The sequence below is a fragment of the Amblyomma americanum genome, chromosome 9 (assembly GCF_052857255.1).
Source record: "Amblyomma americanum isolate KBUSLIRL-KWMA chromosome 9, ASM5285725v1, whole genome shotgun sequence".
NCBI lineage: Eukaryota > Metazoa > Arthropoda > Arachnida > Ixodida > Ixodidae > Amblyomma > Amblyomma americanum.
The window spans coordinates 112,949,617-112,974,653 of NC_135505.1; the positions used below are offsets into that span (position 1 = coordinate 112,949,617).

The 25,037-nt window shown below is 46.1% G+C and overlaps 1 protein-coding gene across 1 annotated transcript in view; it reads right to left on the reverse strand.

Annotated features, from left to right (window-relative positions):
• Nucleotides 1-364: 364 nt before the first annotated feature.
• LOC144104110 (neuropeptides capa receptor-like) overlaps nt 365-25,037 on the reverse strand; it is a 297,938-nt gene continuing 273,265 nt past the window's right edge. Inside the window, exons 3-6 of the mRNA XM_077636922.1 lie at nt 17,049-17,269; nt 12,920-13,208; nt 9,221-9,352; nt 365-7,186 (exon numbers count right to left, since the gene is read on the reverse strand). Coding sequence (XP_077493048.1) covers nt 6,747-7,186; nt 9,221-9,352; nt 12,920-13,208; nt 17,049-17,269 — 1,082 coding nt within the window. The 3' untranslated portion in view covers nt 365-6,746. The remainder of the gene's footprint in view (nt 7,187-9,220; nt 9,353-12,919; nt 13,209-17,048; nt 17,270-25,037) is intronic.

Below are 25,037 nucleotides of genomic sequence, written 5' to 3' on the forward strand. Positions count from 1 at the left end.
TACAGATTCAGCTTTTATAGGCGAAGTACCCCCTTCTGCTAAGAGATGTCGCGGCCTTCGGTCGCATGAAATGACGTCACCATATAAAAAATTCACGTCACTCAGTCTCATCAGTCACTTGATAATTTGACTGGTCAGACGACCCTTTAGACAACTGGACATATGACCCCTTAAACTCCTCGCTGATGACGACGAGCAGCTTACCATCACCTTACACTCAACTTGACCGCTTTAAATGGTTACGCTAACACTCGCACCCCATGACATGAACAAATCTACTTTTCAGCAGCACATGCAGACCACTAACAGCTGCAACTAAATGTCACGTGGACTACGCGAAGTGAAGGAGACGTCAAGTGTGGATGTGAACAACATTTATTACATTCTTTTTATACATAGGTACAAGCATCTCGTCGCGTCAGAGAAGCAACAAAAAAAGCGAAGCGAATCCGGTTAAACACACGTGGAGTTCGACTCTTAGGAATCTCTGGACAAACACGCCCCGATCACACGTCTTCAACTCAACATTGCAGCAGCTTTCGACCAACAAACAAGCAAGTCAAGTTGTGATAGGGAAGCGGCGGTGAAAGGAGTGAAAAAAAATAGCAATTAGTCATCGTTTAGCCACGCGCGATTCGTGCATCGGTGTAGGCAAAACTGAATGCGCTGTCTCAGGTTTTCCTGTCGGACATGTTTTTCGTTTTCAAAAGGTGGTTCAAGTCGGTGGGCACCGGAATGTTGAAAGCCAGTTGATCTGACGACTTGTAAGGAACTTGTGGCTCTCTAGAAGTGGTGCCAAGGATGTAAACATACAGTCGCGAGTAAAAAAAAGGTTAGCACTATTGACGTGCCACCGCAGCAGCAGACAGCAACGCTGTGCGCTGCGGTTACAAACACGCCAATAACAAATGTGTCAGGCGTATTTTCAAAGCACGGTGTCTCGCCAGCCGTGAGGTGCGATTTTGTCCCTCCAGTGACGTCACTGTGCTAATCTTCTTTTTACTCGCGACTGTACGTTTATCACTGCTGTGAGTGTTTTATGCACAAAGGGGGCGTACACTGAACACCTCCTTCGACACGTGATGTCAGTTGAACCAAAAAATAAAATGCGCAGCATTCTACTCCACGCAGTAAGTACCTGGCTGTGCTGGGCTTATGCAGACTCGGTGCCTTTCGCAGGTTCATTAGGCCGCTGTCCCAGCCCGGCAAAAGTTGTCGGCAGTAAGCATGCACGAAAATTCACAGGGACACCTAATTACATTGTGTTATTACTATTATAATATTAAAAACTGTCGATACCGCTACCGGAAGTGACTTCACTTCCACCTCCTGCTGCAGCTAATGGGAATGATCAGGCCCTGTGACTTCCCTTCCCTCCATTCAATCAGCGTAGTTGGCGTCCGACGGTGCATTTTTTTTTCGCTATGAGGCTCCTTGTGGTCTCGAAATAATATCATTGCACGCAGACAATTGCTTTTTCTAGGTTTCGATCACTGAAACAAAACATTTACACGTACGATTTGTGTGTAATAACGCGTCGGTAAATAGGGATTGTACACGTAGCTGAAATGTGAACCAAATGAGTCTGTTTTCACACAAAAAAGACACTTTTTGTTCTTATCTCCGTACTTAATTGCGGTAAACCGGCCTTAAATTATTATGAGCACCACGGGAAGAAAAGGAAAAAAAATCTGCTCGTCGCCAAAATCTCTGGAACAATCTTTTATTGAGGGCCCGCTGTGGTTTAATTACCTTTCTGCAATGCAGATCGGGCAAGATGGAGCACTGGCTCTTTAGTTTTTTTTTTAGCATAACATTCACTGCAAGCTAGCAAAAAAACATTAACATCGTAGCGTTGTTTCAGTACAGCAGACGGCGTGAAAATCGCATCCATTACCTCCGTTAATGTGCCCTAACACTCTCGTTTATTTTGCTTCGTCACGAGCCACAATTTGCCGTTTCAGAACTCACATTCTACTCAGTTTCGGACGTTATATAATGGACCGCGTTTTTCGTATTACGATAAACCAATATTGACGCTTCGAGGTATGCAAAAACCAACTTTTACAAACGGACGCACTTGACAAAGTTTTCCCCGCACAACACAGCGCCGCGTAACAAATAAAAAAGCGGCAGAGAAGAAGAGTGTGAAGCAACAAGCGCGGCAACTCGTAACATCAGGGCCACTCATATACATGGATAGGTAGTGACAGAGAAGCCAGTAAGGCAGACCCGCGTTACAACACGCAATTATAAATGCAGTTTAATAATAGATGTGAAGCACTTTCACGCTGTACAGTGTCATAATAAGCGCTATATACACTTAAAGCGTGGTGGAGTCAGCCATGAGGAGAAAACAATTGGGATGGATGAGGATGGATTATATCTATTATGAAACCACGATGGTTGTCTTTAACACACTAGCGCGTATGAAAAGCAGGAACACAGAAAAAAAGTTGCAGTGCATTGTTGCCTGATTTTTTTTTTCGTTTAACGGAACTGCATCGGGCAGGTCTTGAACGGTCTTGAGCAGGCAAGTCACTTCCAAGCACCGATATCTAGCGTCTCTCGAGAACAATTGTACGATACACCCACCCGCACCGGCACTAGCTCAAGCGCAATCACTTTTAGTTTGTCAGTTTAACTTTAGAAAGAATGGTATTTCCCAATAGCCGCCATTTTACAGTCCGCTTGGATGTCAACATTCTTTTGGCCCACAGCTGAAAGCTGTTGGTATCATCCACAGTACAGGAAAATCGGGGCAGAAAATTTTGTGGGTGAAGAAATTACTAAGCGCAGCCGTTAACGAATGATTTAAAAATACATAAAAAAGGCCACATATTTTTTTACGCAGAATGCAATGCTTTTCTATCAACCTGCCGTGGTCCACTTACAGTGCGTTGTTGGGTACCTAGAAATTATGGGCTCCAGCATTTTTAAACGGTGGTCAGAGAACAACGTAAGGATTACTACATTTGAAAGAGTTTTTTCCAGGTGCTTGTGGGAGTATAGGGGTGAACCCCTATGGACACCCAAATTTGAAACAAGCACGGCTCTTATCCTCCCGGTAATAATGTTCGACGCCAGACAGCACCTGTCGGAAAACACTACCGAACGCACCCCTATTATCGCTCCATGGAGCAGTACCAAATGGAAACAATTGAATGCGCTTTGCGGTCGGTGCAACATTATGGAACGAGGCTGGCTACGTAAAAATAAAGTTAGAGGAAGTGGTTTGGGTTCACTTTTGGTCATTGAAACGATTGCGCCAGCATAGAAGGCACGGTATAATCTAAAAATGTTACGGGAAAGAAAAAAACAAACACTCACAGGCGGATGAAAGTTGCAGGGGGTTTTAAAACAGAAAATTTCCTACCAGAGATCTTACTTCTTCGGTACGGTGCTGTCTTGCTGCTGGCAGTTAGTAACGCAGCTCTACTGATGCGGGAACCTCGACTACTCGTCCGCTGTACGGAACGTCAGTGCATCGTTGCTATAAATTGAAAGTAAAGACGACACAACAGGTGTGTCTGAGGCAAACAGAGATTTAGTTGCCATGCTGTTTAAGTTGCTTGCTTTGAGACAACTGATTTTCAGATAGAATAACTCTCTGGCAGGCAGTTGTGCCGCCACTGAAAGCACTGCATACGAGTGAACAAAATAAAGCGGAGGAAAAAAGAAACACTGGACAAAACTGATTAAAGCAGCGTTACGTGGAAGCCGCATCTGGCATAATAGGGGAGATATATATATGCATATATACAGTCGCGCTTACCGGGGTTAGTGATGAGTTATGAACATTGTTGGTCGTTATTAATTTTTGTTCTCTATTCTATGACCCTAGATCTCAAGTGAAAAAACGCAAAAAAATAGCAGCAGTGTCTTTCTTTAGCACGGCTGATGAAACAAGCATTTGTAGTCTAGGGCTCTGGCGCCGAGTTAAGTTCGACGGTGTGTGCTTGCCGTTGTGTGTGTATGTGTGTTGTGTCGACGCGGCCAGCGGACCGCCGTTAAGTGTGCTCCCTCTGCTGGCTTGCTACGCACTACGAAAAAAATGCAACTCGCAGGCAGGAATGAACAGCTGCAACCACTGTACTTCGACAGTGGCCACTAGCGAACGACCAAGTCTCGACGACGCTGCATTGGCAATGGAAAGGGTTTCTGTATTTACGGTATTTAAAGGCTACGGCATTTAACCTTTACAGGTTACGGTACCGTAAACTTTAAAGATTCCGTAACCTCTAAAGGTTACGGTATTTACCACGAAAATGCGACACGTTATAACGGTGGTCTTTGCTGAATGCTAAAGACATCGAATGCAGTGTTACAAACTATCAGCGGATATGGCTTTCATAAGGAATGTGTTAGTGAGCATTGGGACGCGATTACGATAGATTTTCGGTCACCTATCCGCGTTAATTCTCTCTCGCCCAGTGTATGAACATTTGGCAGTGCGCACGTTAAGTGTTTGTCAACCATTTAATTCCATGCTATATAGATTTTTTTTCTGTCAGGAAATATGTACACGTATGCACAAGCCGAGTGAACAGCGGTGCACCTTTTATAGCACCACAGGTCAGCGATGACGGTGCGTGAGGTTGAGAACAAAAAAATAAGCTCGACTTTCTTCTTACATGAGTTCGCCATTTAGTTACAGGCCAGAAACACTACAAGTCCCTATGTCCTTCATGTTTGGACATGGTATCACAGAAGATTTAAGCCTGTGCAAAGTTTTATAGAACAAATGCTCGTCTTCCCTCATCGCGTAACTACTCTCACGTCTTTTGTCGCACATGACGCGATGAAGTACCTTGACTTATGAGAGATTATGCAACTTCGGACGAGGTATTCGATTTAACACAAAGGTAGTACGAGGGGTCATTCAGGTTGAGACATGAGTATGACATGACACTGCTCTTACCTTGTATGACCCCCATTTGACGTTTATTTCGAAGACCAGCAGTTACTGACGCGAACATTTGTGTCAGCCTGTAGTCGGAGCACCTCTAGCACATTCAGGGCAGTCAGAAGCGATCCCACATGCTGCATCACCCAAAAATGTCATGGTCATCAAGTGTGAGCACGAACTTGCACGAAGGACCGTCGACGAAAGTGATTCCACGAGTAGAAATATAATGCTTACAGTGGAACGACTTTTCGAGCAGATTCTCTGGTGCGTTGTCCTCACTTAGTGCACTCAGAGAACCGCTTCAAACAGATCTGTGGGCCTTCTGAAGTCTTTTAAAAAGCCCAAGGAGTCTACACGACCGCCTAAGGTCCTCCCAATAATGCGTGATTTTTTTTTACATACATCGTGTATGCAGTCAATGATTTGCGCTATGTGCACACCTACCCGACCTGTCAACTGTGTGACCACAACTAGCCTTAGAGAACACTTCCAGTGCTCAGACGCAACAGCGAGTCGAGTCTAGTAGCTACACAGTGGCGTTCGGTCAAGTCGTCCGCCGACAGCATAACATTTACTTCTATTTCCATTTTCAGATTTTTGCCACCTCGTAAAACCGCCAGCATAATAAAAGCACTACTCTGGCGGGGTAATTGCTGTTGGACGCTGCGGGGCTCATGGTCTCGTGTGCTGAATGTTAGGTGCCTAACGAAGCATTCATAATAAAAGCTACTTTTCACCATTTCCTAATTCCGACAAAAATTTAGTGATGAGGTAAAACAAACAGAGAAGACACAGCGTTTCTATCTTTTACCAGTGTCTTGGTCTGAGCAGCATACTGACCGACGTGAACACCTGCCAGCTAACTGATTTTATCGCGACGATAAAACTCTAACTGGCTGTTGCGTTCACATCGACACACTGCCAGCGCAATACTCCTAACATGCAGGTCCCTTAGGCGACTGATATTAGAGGGGTAGTCTTCTGTCCTCGCACTTCAAGAGCTGATTTGCAACCGCATCTTTCCGATCAATGTATCACGCATGCAAACAGGCCGTGCAGACCTGTGTTGTGAGATGCGATCTTAGAAGCAGTAGGTTGGTCTGAAGACTTGAAAGCAGGCCCCACGAATTCAAAGCACAAAATACATCAGAGATTTTGCCGAGTGTCACATTCGTCCTGATCGCATCACTGTCCTTGTTGATTAAAGCGTCACCTGCGGCTCATCATCACAGGCACGACAAGATCTCGATTGTGCCATGGATTATCAAGGTCGGTCCTCCCCATTGACCTGTAGTGCTTTGACAAAGCCTGACGACACATATTTCTCCGGAAAAGCGGCCCCAGAACATTCCTTCGCTTACGTGGCGGTTGTCTGAACAGGAAACGAAGTTACCAGAGCCACGTCGGTACCATTCGTGATCGCGGAGTTTAACGTCGTCTGCTTCGGTCCTGGCGAACGACACCATTCCCAGGAAGGTTCCACCGAGGTTTAGTCAAGCTGGGACACTTCCTTTCACATTTTTAGCAGTGTCTGAAATCCTATCACTTTTCATCACCACTTGTAGCCGCTGTCTTAGGTGCCACGTTCCAGATGGTCTTAAGAGGAACGAGCGAAGGTGGAGGTCGCACTGCTCTCACAAAGCACCCAGAACCGCCGACGTCTCAGTTACAGAATCTACCTCCTGATTGATCCGGCGTCATTTAGCGGTGGACGGTGTTGTACTAAGTCCGCACTGCGCTGTAATGAACTCCACGGAAGCTTAAAGCTGATCGTCTCGTAATTCACGTCCTTTGATTGACTTCCCAAAAGCTTACGAAGCTTTCTTGAGCACCATCTTCACACGGCTGTCTCCGAGGCGTCGCTGGGCTGTCGGTCGCTGGCCACGGTACCGTTAGCCGGACTCTTGTCCCTGTCATCCTCCATATCTGATTTGGTGGGCGTCGGCGGAGGCTCCTGGTTAGGCCTAACCCGGAGGACGGTTTGAATGATGAGCGCCCGCATGGCCATGTCGGCGGCGTCTTCCGCGTTGGCCTCCTCGTTGTCTGCGCGCTGTACGATCGAGTATGGCTTCAGCGTACTCAACCTGGTGTTGTCCAAGATGGAATGGCCGGCTCCCACGATGACCACAGTGGCGGCTGCATCGAATTCACCGGCCGAGAGCCGCTGCTTGTTCTTGGAAAGGGTGCAGAGGGCGTCCCTGAAAGCCTCCCGGTACTTGACAGACATGAGTGAGTAGAGTATCGGGTTGATGGTGGCACTGAAGTAGTACAGGCACCCTGAAATGTGGAAAAAAGTAACGAGATCACAACGGGAAGAAAGAAAGCATCATGTAGTGAAAAGCATATCAGAAATTCTTAAGTCCGACATCTCCCTGGGCAAAAGCTAAGTTCCAGTACCGGTAGTAAAGCAAAGATGAGGGCTACCAGACTTCCTGAGCAAGAATAGCCAGAGTACTTCTTCAGAGTCAATACAGTTCATAACGGAAGAAAATAAAGCCAGTTAGTGACACCGCAGACACAAGGGCAGAAATGGAGAATGGCAGGGTAATGGACAGAGTCAAGAGAAATGGACACTCTGCTTTGTTGCACAGCTAAAAGCAATTCGAACGGGAACACGGTAGCGCGTGGCCTCCGTGCTTAGTGAAGTGCTGCCATCGGCAGACGACGAGAATCGGCGGTAAAGGCACATGCAAAGCAATCATGGCCGACTGCTCTTTTCAAGCATTCCCTTGGTGGCACTCATTCCCGTCGTCTGTCGCTGGCAGCTCTTTGCGAAGGACGGAGGCCGTGTGCTCTCATATTCCCTCTCATATTGCTTCTAGCTGTACGCTTCGTCAGTTTGTCCACGCTCTTTTATTGCGCTCCTGTCTGCATTGGGCCAATCTCGCCCCTTGGCAGAGCTCAGTGCGACGTCATGCCAATCAGGCGAGGTAACGTGTGAATATGAAAAGCAGGCGACATAGCTAAACTTTACCACCGGATATAATCTGAAAACGGTGATGACAGCCAGGGAGAGAACGGGTGGATGAAATATTCTGCCTTTAGTAAGCGTAGTAATGAGCGATTAGTAGGCCTAGAGGTATGGCCACTGCGTCGGTGTTGTGATTTTCTTTTCCGTAACCAGATATTCCCTCAACCAGACACAAAATTTTCTATTTGCGGTTCTTTGTCCCTGCCGTAGCTTGAAAACTCTTTCAGCATAAAAAAGTTAGGCATTTTCGGTTTTTATAAATTTCCTAAAAGTCCATAAAAGTTATTCTATTCGTCAAAGGGAACATTTCCTGAAAAGAATCATCACTGCGTCAGTGGTTCGGTTACATTCAGTCGTGTCACATGGCTGATTTACTAATATTTAATAAGGTGTAGCTCCGGTCCGGGTGCTTTTATATGTTTAATGACAGGTTAAAATGTTACGAATGTAGCACAATAATATTATGCGCTCTTAGAGGGCAGAATATTATTGTGCTACATTCGTAACATTAAGTCACGTTAACGTTTGAGTTTTGTGAGCGACGGCTCCGATGCCCACATGTGCCAAGGAAAAACTAAAAGGAAACGCATGTGAACGATCTATAAGAACAAGTAGAAGACAGTACCGTCCTAAACTTTATGAAAAGAGACCGCGCGAGGACATGGCATTTAACCTCGAACCCTACTTGTGGCGGTACGCAGTTGCCGCGTTCAGAAACGAACTAAAAAGGTAGGTGGGATCATCAATTACCAGAAGCAGGAAAGGTGGCAGACTCTTTCCACCTCGTTGCGAAAAGCAGCCGCCTCTTACTGACTCAAGCGGGGTTCGAGGCTACCTGCCACACGCTCGCGCGTTCCCTTTCATAAAGCTGACTACTGTACGGGGCAATGTAACGGGGGCTGTTGAGTGCTCTCTGCTCTACACTACAGAGACGCATCACGAGTTGAGTAGCACGCCAGCTTACTTTCGCCCAGTGCAAACCCAAAAATTCTGGACAAAAGCATTTTTGAGCGGGAAAGAGCTTAAGAACGCAATTTTTTTTCATGTCTTGTAAGATTTAACTAAAACAATCAATATATCTCCAGATCTGACATCGACAGACTTGCATTTTTTTTCTATTAACGTTTTTTTTTTCTGTCGTCAAAGGCGTTTCTCGTTGGCTTTCTTTTGCACTCTTAACCGCTCGAAGCGAGGTATGGAAAACCTTTAATAGAATTATTTTATCACATATGGAAAGAATGGATCATTACCTTCAATATTTCCATGACAGTACCTTACAGTTTTCTAATATTGCAAATTTTTGTCCAAGAATGTCGGACATAAAGCGACGCATCTCTTACCGGCTGTGTAGTAGAGCACTTCATTCAGAGTCCTGAGTCCCGTGGTCCACTGGCTGGGACTGACGTAGACCACCAGAAGGCGTTGGGTGTGGAATGGCGCCCAACAGACGAAGAAGGCGATCACCACGGCCACTGCGCAGAGGGATTACCTCAAGTTTAGCGTGCGCCATGCTTCTGTTGGAAGTGAACACGCTCATCGATGTACAACACCGTCTTCTGAGGCCCAAACTTCAAGACTGTGTCCGCTTTGCGTACTGCGTACATATCTGTGCACAGATTGCGCAGTGTATTTGTATATGCGTAGGAAAGCATGTGAGCGTGTACTTAAAGCCACAAAATGTTGAAATGAAGGTGCCATTTAAAAAAAAAAAACACAAAGCCGCTATCTGCTGTCAGGTCAGGATGGATTCTCTCATTTTGAGTCATTTTGAGTTTTTGAGTCATGGAGTGTATAGGTGCTACTGTAGTCGTATAACACTATTGCCTACAATAAAGCTCTGTCCACATTTATTATCGCCACAAAAAGTTCATCCACAACAAGGAAATAGCCCGCTCTCGAGGGTTTTCTTGTTGCCGAAGCAAAACGCTAATCGCAAGACAAAATTAGACGCTCTAGAATTTGGTGTCTCTGGCTGGATCAAAAGACTGAAACCGTAAAAAGTCAATTACATTTGTGTCTAGAGTTCTTAGCGCAACAATACAGACCTGCGCAAACGGCTCATTTTGTTGCCAACTACTGTTTTTGCAAGTTGTATCCCACTACGGACATAAGCTTCGCGCTAGCCGGCTAACTCAGTGGCCCAATAACGGCGGAAAACGGCGGGAAGTTGGTTCGGCCAGCTTACCATGGGCTTAAATTGGATGCAATGTGCAGCCAATGATAAGTGTCATCGCAGCTCTCTATAAACAGCAGGCGGCCGGACCTGACCACTGGTTGCCATTGGCAACGATATGCTGCCAATGGTGAGGTCCAATCGCCAACCACTTAATGGCCAGGTTGCTTGCCACAGACGTTTGAAAGCCGCAGATATATATCAGTGGCCAATGAAAGAGGACCAAATGGACGCGAAATGGAAACAGAAAATGGACCGCATATAGAATACAGCCGCAGGCGTATCCTGCCAGCAGTACTTGACCGCCTATTGATATTTGACAGTTCTGTTTAGAGACGGCATCAACCAGTGTGACATGGCTGCACAAGGGCTGTAAGAGCAAACTTATGTGAAGTCAGATGCGCGTGCATCCAGCACAGCCATTAGGGTATATTTCGCGCAAAGCACTGTGCAAACCCAATATGTTCGGGGCAAATGTACTAGATAGATAGATAAAGAGGAGGAGGGAAAGGCAGGGATGTTAACCAGAAAGAGATTCCGGTTGGCTACCCTGCACTGGGGAAGAGGGATTAGGGGACTAAAAGGAGGAAGAGAGAAGGGAAAAAAGCATAACACACACACGCACAACACTGTCACAATTTGTCACTCAATCCAGTCACTCTCAAGTAGGCAAAGAGTGCCTTGTATGCCTTGAGGGCAGTCGACTGCTGTGGCCATGGACTGAGTATCTTTTGCTCTGTTAATGGGCGAGGATCGAGGCGGTCCAGGGCACAACACAGTGTATGTCTTGCACTAGCACAGAACTAGGTCGTATGCACCAAGCAGAGGCGACAAAGATAGCAAACGGCCGTTATCAGGAAACCTCAGGTGTACATCGTGTGATCTGTGACGCATAGCACAGGCGCAGCAAAGGAAATTAGCCCAGATGTAACGTAAACTGCTGCATGTGAATACGACTGACAAAAACGACTGTGACACACAAAAAAATGAAAATTCTGACTTGAGTGCAAGTATTAAAGACGTAAATTCCGATTAAAGCGCCATATAAAATGATTAGTTTCACTCGTTTTAAAAAGAGCAGCAAATATAAAATGCCTGTACCACACTGTTTTCTATCCTCTTACTGCATCCTAATACTATAGATATAAGGTAGCAATCCTGCGTTGCTTGCCACCAAACAGTTTCGTTCTTCATTTTATCTGCCAACCTCATCCAACACCAAACCGCCTTTAACGCTTTTATCTAAATGCACGACTGCCTTACCAACTCCACAGAATAGCAGAGTGGCTTGTTGGGCGAGTTGGTTTACCATATTGAAAATATACCTGCGCTCAAAAGACACGGACTGAAAGATAAAGACACACACACACAGCGCTGGACTTACAACTGAATTTTTTTTTCCTTCGGGAAACACTGCTCTGGGTTAAAAGCACTCTTAGGGAGAAAACAGAAAAGGGTTCTGCAAAGCATAACCTAATCATACATAAATGACACACACGTGGAGGTGATTGTTCACTGTGCTCGATTCTTCTGGTTACAAAACCGAGGGAGATGGGGAGGGGGGAGTGGAACTACTCCTGTGAGTCGTTCCAGTGATATTGCTAAACCCGCCTGCAACTCTAACGCGGAACCCCCGGAGAGGTGCGGTAGCTTTTGTAACACTCCTTATTTAGTTACTCGTTGTCTTTTGTAACAGCGAGGTGTCGAGCAAATGCCTTTCGTTGCTAGCTGCTGAAGCTGTGTCGATCGTTCCATGTAGAGCTGTGTTAGCAGACCGAGCTGAGTTTGCTGGATTGTGTAACGACTACCCATAAAACAGAAAAAGCTATATATAGAATGGAGTACTTCTGAAGGCTGGGGCAATATATGGGGATTAATTCATCACCGGAAAGAGCAGGAGAGCTCGGTTTTAACGCGAAGCTGTAAGCTTTCGCAATTCCCAAGGCAGACCTCTGCGGTTTTTCATGCACGAGCGCGCTTTTGCAACACGGCATTTGTGATAGCTGATTGATGTGGTGTCCCAAGAGGCGATTAAGACAGGTACCATTCATGATTTTTTCTTTCTGCACCATAGACAAGGAAGGCAGGGCCGTTAGGCATACGAGATCCATAGGAAACCGTAAAGTGGGAGAAAGTATTGTGAAAGGTAAGTTTTCATTCCACCTAATTGTAGCAATGCAGCAGACCCAGTGACCTTCAGGTTTGCAAAGTTGTTACAGCGATTTTTCTTATACAGGTGATTTACCCTGCCATAATCTCTCGACCATGAAAACTCTTTGTCCAACTAGGAAATTTTAGTGCACAAATGCGTTCTGGTACCTGAATACTAGATTTTCGCGGACGAAAACAAATTTCTCGTCCCAATCTTGCATGAAGACTGTGTCCGCACCACAGAGATCGTGACCACGTAAGTAGGAAAACGGATTATTTATAATTATCAGGATTACTTCGATGACATTGGAAGAAGAGGAAGGTTAGGATATCGAAACGGTCGCACAGAAAATGTACAGGTCGCCTTCAAATCATTAAATGCGCTTGTACGGGCGGTTTCTGCGAACACATTTCTTCAATTCACAGTGCTAATCGTGTCGGGGAAACGTTTGGGCATGTTCGAATGTTTTCTTCTGAGAAACCGTCGGCTTGTTCATTCTGGGCCCTGATGTATGCCCACAAACAAAAACCAAAAAGGTGTGCAACGAACGGGTTAATTAAAACGCCACCAAGCTGCCTGCCCTTGTAATTCTAAGGCAATGAGTAAGACTGGCGACAACATTTCTTTCACGACACTCACCCCATCTTACGGATTTGCACCGAACTGAGCTGTGTGTGGGTGGAAGGATTTTTTTTGTTCTTGACGGAGCCTCACCGAGCATCCTGTGCACGGGTCTTCGCTGGTGCCTGGCCTGCTGACCGGGACCCGGTTGGCTCCTGAGTCGCATGCCAATCTTGAGGTAGAGCACGGCAATCAGGGTCATGGGCAGGCAGAAGAAGGCGAACGTCGAGCACTGCAGCAGTGGAAGGCTGACGGCCGTCGTGTCCATGGGAAGGGCGCAGAAGGCCGACTCCGGCACCACACGGCCCGAACCCACGGGGAAGTCTACGAAGTTCACCCGTGTGTAGACGGCGAATGGAACGGCGCTCACCAGGGATACCACCTGCGCGAATAAAGAAGGAGGGCTGCTGTTTCAACGCCTTCATCATCATTCATCAACAGCTGTGAGTTGCACTGGAGCTCCAATACGTCTGGGATTTTGGTGCTTCTAAAATGCTCCTCCACGTACGCTCGACTGTCCCAGATAGACAAAGAGGAGGAGGGAAAGGCAGGGATGTTAACCAGAAAGGGGTTCCAGTTGGCTACCCTGCACTGGGGAAGAGGAATTAGGGGACCAAAAAGGAGGAAGAGAGAAGGGGGAAAAGGCATAACACACACACACACGCACAACGCTGTCACAATTTGTCACTCAATCCAGCCGCACTCAAGTAGGCAAAGAGTGCCTTGTATGCCTTGAGGGCAGTCGACTGCTGTGGCCACGGACCGAGGATCTTTTGCTCTGTTAATGGGCGAGGATCAAGGCGGTCCAGGGCACAACACAGTGTATGTCTTGCACTCGCAAATGCAGGGCACTCACAGAGAAGATGAGCGATGGTCTCCTCACAACCACAGCTTTCACAGGCAGGACTGTCGGCCATCCCCATCCGGAAAGCATAGTGGTTGGTAAAAGCAACACCGATCTATAAACGGCATAAGAATGTTGTTTCGCGACGTGCTAAGTTACGTGGAAGACGAAGGCGCAGTCCAGGGTCTAGTGACTTGAGGCGGAGGTTGCAAAACTCTCCCGTGTTCCACGCTAAAAGTGTGAGCTCCAGCGCCAAAGGGCGAAGTCCACACGCAGCGTCAGGTCTTGATATTGGGATCCTCACTGGAAGTCCGTCGTTGTGAGCAGAACGCGCAGCCGCATCGGCCTGGTGATTACCGTTAATACCACAGTGTCCTGGCAGCCATTCAAAAATGATGTCATCACCTTTGGATACGGTGCCGTGTCCCAGAACTCTCACATGCTGTGTAGCAGGGATTTTGTTTTTAGAACGAGAGCTCCACTCCTTGGGGGTACAGGTTCCGATTTGGATGTGGATGAGACAATGACCTTCAATGCCTCACAAGGTCAAACCGAACTTAAATTCGTGGTGATATTGTGTGGTAGTATGATCACGTGATCATATGACTATGACCACTTGGTATCTGACCTTGACCTTTGACCTTGACCTTGACATCTGATTTGAGAAAAAGGACATCGCATCGACAATGACCTTCAATGCCTCACAAGGTCGAACCGAACTTAACTGCGTGGTGGTATGGCCCAAGCTATGGTAGTATGACCACGTGATCATATGACTATGACCACTGAGTACGTGAGCTTGACCTTTGACCGTTAACCTTGGCCTTGGCCTTGACATTTGATTTGAGACAGTGGAGCCCATGTTTAAGAGAGCTTTCGCTCCTGTAACCAGGTTCAAGCCACGCTGAACCCTAGCCATTTTAGCCACATATATCAGCTCGCGCATCACATTAAAAGAACAAACGTATATAAATTTAGATGTGCATTACAAAACGTCTTTGTACAAGTTCCATGTAACGTTCCTAAGCGTTTTTTGTGCCTCAGTTCAGCTGTTCCTACTGGCTAATACTTTTTCTAGGTGAAAAGTTCAATTGTGTTGCGAAACACTGCGTTCAATAGGCGCGTAAAAAGAGGCCCTTCATATACATGTGCTCTGAGGTGAACAATAGCAAGAGAAAGTTTCTGGAATTTCACGCAACGCCCAGAATAAGGCTTTTCAGAGTGGCCAGCAGAATCGACGTTTTACGCAGCCTCCTAGGCCTTTACTTTTTCCCTTCAAGCTGCAAGCACCGTTCAGTAGCACCGGTGTACGCATCGAAGCAGCGTTCAGAAATTCGAATACAAATAGCATCAAGAAGCCCTGGTATGTATTCGGAGTAAGCTGCCTGGGATATTACACAAGAACACGACGCGATGCTGCTGAAATCGGGGCTTTCCGCCTAGCCCATTTCCTTTAATCTGGCAAATGTATTGCGTGCACTTCTAAAAAAAATTATCACTTAAACCTAGAAGGCAGGTTTTGCCTAAGCGGCTTAAATTACGCGTAGAATGCCTGACGAAGACTGTGGATTCATAAAATGCGCAATGCAGATCACAATAGCATTGTGATGCCTTTGAAAGGCGTTTCTATTTCAAGCGTTCTGAGTAAGGCCATCCTGCAGGCTTGTAATGCCTGCACGTGGCAATTTGTTTTCTTTCGTGCTCGAGTTATTACAAAATCATCCACGTTAAAGAAATTTTGAAGAGTCGAATAGGAATAGTGCTTTTCAGCTTCAATGAAAGGCCAGCTAGAAAGCAGAAATTGAAAATCTGGGCTTTTCAAGCGTTATAGAGAGAAGATACAGGAAAGTTTAGGACACAGATTGATGCCGGGTGCAAGAGAAGCCTAGCAGAGACAAGGGTTACGCAAATATACTACCAGTGAGGAAAGATTGAGCCCAGTCTTGTTTAAACTCTCTGTCAAAGAGACACAGAATCAATAAGTTTACTACGGCAGCGGTCGGAGTCGGTGTTTGCGCAAAGCAAGAAAAGCAAAAATTAAATCCTAGGGCTGAAGCATGCATGGCAACAGCCGTAATATGAAAGGATGTCTACTTTGTTGCTATTTGGCGCTCACCGTTCTCGAACGTGTTGCTATTTTTGACCGAACAAAGTCTGCGAAGGTCATCATGGCTGGGCCCCACAAGATGAGGACAGTTGTCGGAGAGCCTCGAGATTGCATATCTCTAAATCAAACCTGCTACATGCTGATGCCATGAGGCTCTCGAAGACACACTGAGTTATCTAAGTGGATGTGGGCTTTAAGACGGATAGATAAAATGCTTTACAAGAAAGGAAAGAAATATTGCAAGAACCTTACGCACACTTGACATAAACTTCATTCTTTCAACGGCACAAGCCAGGTTGTCTAACTTTGTCTTCGATGCTGCATATGGTTTATTTGGCAGCCAACAACGAAACGGCCTCTGGTGTCAGCACTTTATCTTTTAACGCTACAGTCTGTTTTCTATATTGTGCGCTTACTTTCTAAATGAAACAGGCCAAAGGAAAGGCACCCTGAATGCATGCATAGGAGTGGCTACGTAGTCAGATGTCAAGTCTGGAAGAAGATCGAACTTCTGCCCGCTGCCATCATTGATGAGGGCGCTCTCCTCTTGAAATAATCAGCCATCCTGGGCATCACTTTCCTTATTGTTCGCTTCGCAGAATTCGCGAGCGTTCTAAGCGGAAACGTCGTCTTGAGCAACTACCGGTGGTGTGCCGACGAAGCTCTTCAATTTACCGTTTGTGTAAAGATCCTTCGAAACGCTCTTCCTTAGGCGCCTCATGGCTTAATCACTTATAAACCTCATATGTTAGTGGCGAGATCAGTTTAGTGAGTCAACTACTAACTGTGATGGTGAAAGGTTTCCTCCTTTCTAGCCATCGTCTCCACTATCTAGAACCTCAATCAGATTCTGCCTTTCCATGGTTTCCTTCAATCTAACTAGAACTGGCCATCTTTGCAGTTAGCCGCTGGAAGATGAGACGGTACATATTACCTCAGTTTTCAGCGCTGCCAACAATCAATCGCAAAAATAGTGTCGGTCATTGCCTGTTGTTCTTCGGTAATAAAATCACTCTCAACGTTGTGCTGCAGTCTCGCCCTCACAGTAGCTTTCTAGTCTCAGTCACTGCTCAGGAAGCGACCAACAACAACAAAAGGAAAATATGTAGGGAAATTTAAGTTTAACAGAACCCTACAGCGAAAAGCTAACCATGAAAGTGAAGGAAGACAATCATCAGGAGAATAAAAACGGACGAATGTGGAGGACTAATCTTTTTAAGGGCATCAGAGGGTACCAGAGGGGATGAAAACATGCGGACGGCTGCACTCACCCAGATGATGGCGATGATGCGTACGGCTCGCGTGAGGCTCGAGGTGGTCTGCAGGAAGAGCGGGTGGTAGATGGCCACGTACCGCTCAGCGGTGAACGCCACGATGGTGAGCACCGAGGCGTAGGAGGTGGCCTCGGCCACCAGCGCCCGGAACCGGCACAGGGCCTCGCCCAGACGCCACGGGTACTGCTGCCAGTAGAGCTTCAGGTCGTTGGGAAGCCCTGCGCATGAATGGGCAGCCACTTATTAGTTTCCTGTGTGATTTCTCCTCCTTTTTATTTATTTTATTTATCTATTTATTCATACTGCAGGCACAGGCCAAGGCAGGAGTTGCAGTTTTACAAAGTACACATTTTTTTAGCATGTTTGCATGTGAAATACAATCAAAAACAGAAAAAGAAACTCTTAGAACATTAGGAATTTTTGCACGCCACTGACGGCAGGAAAAAAAAAAGAAAATATTTGAATAGCGCAGAAAAACGTCAGCCGCGGTGGTGCAATGTGAAGAAGAAAGGCGCGTCGCCGTAATAGCAAAGTACAACAATTGTAATTAAGAGTAGGTCCGACTGGCAGAAGTTAAATAAAAGAAAACAGAGAGCAATGTACATAGATCACTTAGAGGGTGAGAGGTAACAAGGCTAGTATACAAAACATTTTAGAACAAAACACAAAAATACACAACAAAACATCTTAGAACAAAACACACCGTGGCATAAGGATTAAAGGTGTACGCCGTCTCCTGAGATGAAAGAAGGAGGGGAGGAAAATTTAGGACAGGAAGGGTGAGTTTTTTATGTACGTGGACGATCGAGAACACTATGAGTCGGAATTTGATAAGGTCCTTGCACTGTAATAGCCTGCTGAACTGCAAATAGCAAATAAGTAGTCCCAAAATATGTCCTATGGCTACCTTTCTAGTTAAAATAAATTGACGTTCACCAGTTCCGAGTTTCACCGTAAGCTCACCTCCATGATGGAACGCATCAGCACAGATAACGTCACCAGACTATAAGTGGACATTAGACAGCGGTATACATAGGCTCGTTTTGCGAATTTAGTGTCACTGCCCAGCACCCTTTCCTTTAACTAAGTGTTATTTACACTAAACCCATGTTTAATAAAGCACTCGATGAGTAAAAAAAATGCAAACACAGTCATCAGTTTGATTGCCATAGGGCTCATAGTAGGGCCATAGTATGTTTTACGGGAGTGATTTCTATCACAGCTTTCTGCATTTTTTTATTTATTATAATGTTAGTCCCACTGGGACTGTTACAGGAGTGGATTTATAAGCAAGATACAAATTAAGAGACAGTAACACAAGGGTCAGCAATAATGTTTAAAGAAACAAGATATTAAAGCATCAATAAACGGTCACATCGAGTGCAGCATAGTTGACGGAAGATAGTTCGCAATTCTGGTCTTCAAAGCATGCGTTAAAACACATCCAAAGCAGTACAGGCAATTGGCCCAACATTGGAATCCGTATTAGCAAAGGACGGCCTTACAAAGGAGCAAGATAGAACCATCCTGTTACATTCCTTCATACAGTAATAAACTAGGTAACATCGAGCGGGCAACACAAAACCAATAAAGACTGAACATGATAATCAGGTCTGGCTTGTTGATAGGACCGATGAGGCTGCGAGCTCAGCTAGCTTTTCAAATGAAGCCTGCGCAGTTATAAATTTATCCAGGCCGTTGATGCGCCCATCCTTAGCAATGCACGCAGCATATTCTAAGTATTCTTTACTCATCTTTACGCCTATTTCTTCGTGTTTCTGAGCTTCTTCTAGTGCAACTCGCTACCCACGTAGCACATTTCGCGGCCATATTTCATGAGAAGTTCAAGCTTATTTCTTCTTTTTAGTAAGAATGCCTTTCACACAGGTTTGTCTTCACACCTACCTTCCAGCCTTTTATATATTTGCGAGACTGACGACGATCAGTTTTCAATGATCTGGTGTAAGTTGAAGACCGGTCTTAATTTTATTTTTGTAGTTGTGCAGACTGGGTGCGAGAGGAGAAACATCGTCTTCGTCTTGACTATGCCACTTATAAGGTGACTAGTTAAAGGATAATAACCTACTGAAGGAATGATACAGCCTTGACTAGCAGAGGTTGAGTCATAGTTTCATGATGACACTAGTTTTTATGAATGAGTTTTTATTATTTAGAGTTATGAAAGGTTTTTAAATAGAAAAACTGATGCCCAAAAACTCAAATCATCTTATTTCATGACTCGAGAAACCCGCCTGCGTCGAAGTCAAAGGTTGCAACATTGCTACGCGTACTATCCCTGAGCTCATCCTTGTGTCAAGAAGTTATATTTGTTATAAAGTACGGCACTTTTTTACAACTCGAAATCGTCGGAGTCCTTATCTCCGTATTAAACGTAGTGGACCACGCAAAAAGTACGGCACTTTTTTACAACTCGAATGAATAGTTAGGCTCGAATTAAATGTCATTATTTCAAGCAGCGCTCACCTTTACTTTGTATTATAACTTGCTGACAGCGGAGCGGAAGCTACAAGGGAAGGCGGCGGCTTCCGAAAATGTGTTTTTCGCCCAAACCTACGAGTCAAAGAAGCTTAGAAGCTTTGTAGAAGCTTAGCCGACGCTTCACGCTCGTGGCTTCCGTCGAAGTGTCAACAAGTAGCGAGACAAAATATATTCCGGCTAAAGATTGTGGCGCGTAGGCGTGGTTCACTACTTCGCAGTGTGAATTTTTTTTGTTGCTTCCAGCCACCGTTCTTTTGGTCTCGAACATACAGCACTGCTTCTTTGGCAAAAATTAGTGATGAAAAGCGAAGTGTTTGTTGGTATAAATGGCTACGAAAAGGTAGACCTGCGTCTTGCCAAGGCGCGAATATTCAATTCTAAATGTGTGAAACATGTTAATTTAACGAACTGTCACAGCATTATATGTTTTCTAAGCTTTGTTTGCATCACCTTTTTGTGTGTTGCATCTCTTTCCGGCTGTCTGTTGTGTACGTTTTCTCTACTGTTGACTACTTTCACCGAGTACACACATTGGCTGAAACTTATCTCATTAAATACCGCCTCCTTCAAAACACGAACTTCAGCTGCAAAACCAGCGGATTGGGAGGAACCGGTATGAAGAGATAATTTATACGGTACCGAACAATGTGGACCTGCGCAATAGATGTTCTTCAACGAAAACTGTAGCCAGGCTGATAAACAATTTTCGAGGATAAAGACCAATAATGACCCGCGCAATAAATGCGGCTCACTGAAAACTCGAGCTGGGCTTAAAAACAAGGAAATTTCAGGCCTAAGCGAGGACTTCACTGCAAACCAAGAACAACCCTTTTGTATTTTCCGAGGGTGCACTGCAACATCCAAGCTACAAAGCAAAAGGGTCTTGAAACAGGCCTGGCTTGAGAAGCTCCACACGCGTGGGCTGCGAAAATGCTAGGCGTGTAAATTGTGGTGAAGCCTTCAACCAGCACTCACCACCATACTTTCAAAAAGAGCTCCAATGTGTTATGCGCAGGCTGCCTTCGACAAGCGGTCTTGTTAACTTTTTTTATAATGGCTGACATTCGTTTCTAGTATTCTTTTTATTTACACCTGTGTGGCGTCTGGATGTGCTTAAACTGGAAGCACAGCATCCTAGCCATGTCTGAGAGCAGCTCTTCGCTACACCTACGCTGTGTTCCTCTTAAACATTCTGAAAAAAAACGTATTGAAAAGTTTCCTGTGATAGCGTAAAGCTGTTAAACCCCGCACATGTCAACAGCTAATGAAAACTGGAAAAAGTCGCGACGTTTTTTTTATGTTATTTTAATTTTTTCTCAAACGGTTCATTGCCAGACCAACATTTTGAGTGACTCTGAAAGCGCAGATCGGCGGCCCGCAAGACGGAAACGGTGTAAATCGACGCGTGATGTGTCCTACGCACTTGCGCAGTCCCAATATTAGCAAAGCATTTCCGCCAACAACACCCAGAGGGCACTACCAGCCGCTTCTTTTGTTGGTCGTCGACTCTCTTCCCCAAGGTCGTGACGTTAGGCAATTTTCCACTGTCTCATCAGCCGGAAGCATGACGCGCGTGGGTAAGCTTTTTTTAAAACCCAGCTTCCTTCTTACGAATTCTCAAATCTCCAGGAATGCTCGGACGACCAAGCGACATCCGGAAGCTAGGTCCGAAATAGCCTTCCCACAAAGGCGAGCCGAGTTTTATGCTTCTTTGGCAAAGCAGCAAAGAGCGGGACTCGAAAGCGAATTGAGGCAGCGCATAGTAAAAGCGAACATACTGCGAACAGACTTTTGAACAGTGCAGGCAACGGGAAAACGCCGTGTCGCTTTCAAAGAGTTCCTATTCAACTACGCTCGACGACAGACGTCAATTTGTGCGCGAGCCACAACAAGCCAGGGGTAACGGACACAGATCTGGCCCGAGATGAGGCTACACTGGTTGTTTAGGTCCTTAAGTACAAGAATGAGTTAACATATAAAAGTCTCTAGAGTAGCGGCAATTGGCGTACTCGCGACATGCAGCCCCCTCTAACGTTAACGGCCCGAAACGACTCACGAAGAGAATGACCAGTCGCCGTCACTGCTGACAGTGCTTTTAGGCCAACGGTTCCGCTTTCCTATCCCTATTCCCTTTTTTTCCCGGAGGCTTTCTATATGCTCCACAGAAACATGCATCCGCAACGCATCTCCACAAATAGAGGAGCGGTTCCTTCCCCTCCATTTTGAAGACCTCCGGCGGGAGGTCTCTCGTTATTACGAACCGGATATTGAGGCTTTCCCTTTTTGTAGAGAGCAGCCGCCGGGCGCGGCCGCTGCTCTGACAATGACTTCCTCATTTCCCCGACCAGATTCTCTGCTTCGCTTCCTGAGGGCAAATAGGATAGATATGCGCAAATAATGGGGAAGCGCACTCGGTCGGAACATGATGCCGTGACTTTCCTGCAGCCGATATCTAATAAACACAAAAAAGGAAACTGGACAGATCATCTGCAAAAGAAGACACCCTGTTTAACGCTGTATAGAACTCTGTCGAAAGCAGTCACAGTGAAAGCTGAGAGAAAACGTAAACAACTGAGAGAAAACATAAACAAAGCGAATCATTGCAAAAAGTTGGGGAACTTTCAAAAGCGTCTATCCGTCGATCAGTCATTGAGGTTATTGTCATGAAGCAAATCACTCCTACTTGTCATGAATCTAACCAAAATATTCTACAAAACGCACAAAGCGGCTCTCGAAAGAGAATCGATTATGCCAATTAAGAGGAATTTTGTTGCGTGACGGCACCTTTGTCCAAAGAGCGCCATGGCAGAAGCTATTTTTCTCAACACAAGGTAAGGTCAAAGACCCCTTTCCTGAGCATTTACCCACAGATAAGCGCAGCACCAGACAAGGGAAAAGCTTGTACCCATAGTATCACTGGGGGGTGCCGGTGGGCCTGGGATCAAACCCGCACCTCCCGCAAGGACACCACTGAGGTACTGAAAGATAATCGAAGCTGCAGTCCGGAGCCCTTCACTACTGACCCGCCGCGGTGGCTCAGCGGTTAGGGCGCTCGGCTACTGACCCGGAGTTCCCGGGTTCGAACCCGACCGTGGCGGCAGCGTTTCGATGGAGGCAAAACGCTAAGGCGCCCGTGTGCTGTGCGATGTTCGTGCACGTTAAAGATCCCCAGGTGGTCGATATTATTCCGGAGCCCTCCACTACGGCACCTCTTTCTTCCTTTCCTCTTTCACTCCCTCCTTTATCCCTTACCTTACGGCGCGGTTCAGGTTTCCAACGATATATGAGACAGATGCTGCGCCATTTCCTTTCCCCTAAAACCAATTATTATTACTATTAAGCTGCCGTCAGACCACACACCCCTCAAAGACCTAAGAATGTATTTCCCTCTCCGTGTCAGTACCTCTACGGTTCACAGTATTAGATCCCTGGAGACTGAAGAGCATGGTGATCTGGCGTTGAGAATACAGAAAGGAGGGACGCGGAGGGGTACGGCTTGAAAGACTGATCGGTGTTTCACCAAGAAAGCACTTATGCTCTGCACTACTGGTATGCATTAAGAGACAAGCAGGGCAATGTCATTAGCAATATGGATAAGATAGTTAACGTAGTCGATCATGAGTGGCAGTTTACCAATTTCCCTCAAGAGGAAAGTGTACAACAGCATAATCTTACCGGTACTCACCTACGGGGCAGAAACGTGCAGGCTAACAAAAAGAGTTCAGCTTAAGTTAAGGACAACGCAGCGAGCCATGGAAAGAAACATGATAGGTGTAACGTTAAGAGATCGGAAGCGGGCAGAGTGGGTGAGGGAACAAACACGGGTTAATGACATCCTAGTCGAAATCAAGAGAAATAAATGGGCTTGGGCAGGGCATGTGATCCGAAGGCAAGATAACCGCTGGTCTTTAAGGGTAACGGAGTGGGTTCCAAGAGAAAGTAAGCGTAGCAGGGGGCGGCAGAAGGTTAGGTGGGCGGATGAGATTAAGAAGTTTGCAGGCAAAGGGTGGATGCAGCTGGCAAAGGATAGGGTTAATTGGAGAGACATGGGAGAGGCCTTTGCCCTGCAGTGGGTGTAGTAAGGCTGATGATGATGATGATGATGATGATGATGATGACTGGTCTACTGTCCTAGACTTCCCTTCTGCCCTGCTGGACGAAGGACGACCATCCGCGCAATTCCGGAAATCCAATAAAGTTTCATTCATTCATTCATTCTGTCGTTGTAAACATGGGAGGGTGTCAGCAGATAATTATTTATACGAAATTAAATAAGAGATACAAAGGATCTCATGGTGAAGCTCGAGAAACGGGAGTAATTTAGGCGCTGGGACTAGGAAGGTGATTTAGACGAAGGAGCCAATTTTAAAGGATGCTCAGAGCGCCCGCTTTTGCTATACAGATTTTTAAATGATGACTATGCGGCTGCCTTTTTAAAAGGTGAGTTAATTACCACTTAGGCCGCAGGAACACTACGTTTTTTAAAAGACTGTAAAAGACGCGTAAGTATTACAATGTACGCAACTCTATCGAGGATATAGACGCGAGCCGGTGGTTAGAAACACGGCATATCCGTATTCTGCATAAAGCAGCGACCGCTATGCTCAAGAGTCTGCCGACAACGAAGATTGTTTCGGCTTTCGTTCTGGGTTTTAGTCAGCCAACATGGTCCCCGACAAGCTTGTTAAACGGGCTCCGAAAGGGGCTCTAATAAAGTTACGGTATGCCTGGGATGTTAAAGCACGCCGCTTCTCGAATATTGTCCGGGAATTTTTTTTTTAACGCGCTTTGTAGAAGCTGAGTTATCTGTAGTCAAAATTTGAATTTCAGCGTTTTCGCGCCTTTCCTTCTCCTCTCGCTACTTTTTGCACGCTGGAAGGTCGGCGCTCCTCCGCCGGCCCTACCCCCGGGGGCGACCCGCCGGAGCTACGCGGCTTACTGGCCGCGGCCACGGTAGCTGCCCGACGTCTGAAAGAATCTAGCCAATAGCAACCTCTCAACATGCATACGTAGATGCGAGCGACGGAGGATGGTGCGAGCGTGAAAAAGACCTCGGGAAGGGCTCGCCAACTTTCACGCGTGATTGTTGGTTCTCTGCTGTTTGCAGAAGTGTGTTGTTTGGCTCAGGTGTTCACGGCATCACAATGCAGTGATTGAGCAAGTTGATGTCCTCTCCTCGGAAGATGTTTCAGAGACCCTTTAAGAGAAGGTGCAGCTTACCCGTTTCACATATTCTCACTTATCACCGAGCGGAAAGGTGATAACTGTGGGTGCTCATAACAAGCGGCATTGCCAGAACCGCGCTACACCGGGCTCTTCGAAACCGATCTCTAAAGGTGGCCCTTGAGAGCAACAAGTTCAGGGGCGCTTTCACAGGTTCACGGACTTATCGGAACTTAACGGAGACTTCATAGAAATTTCCAGTCATTTCTTACAAGCAATGTGCTCCTGCTTGCTGATGCAGTGGAATAAGAGGTTTGAGCAAGG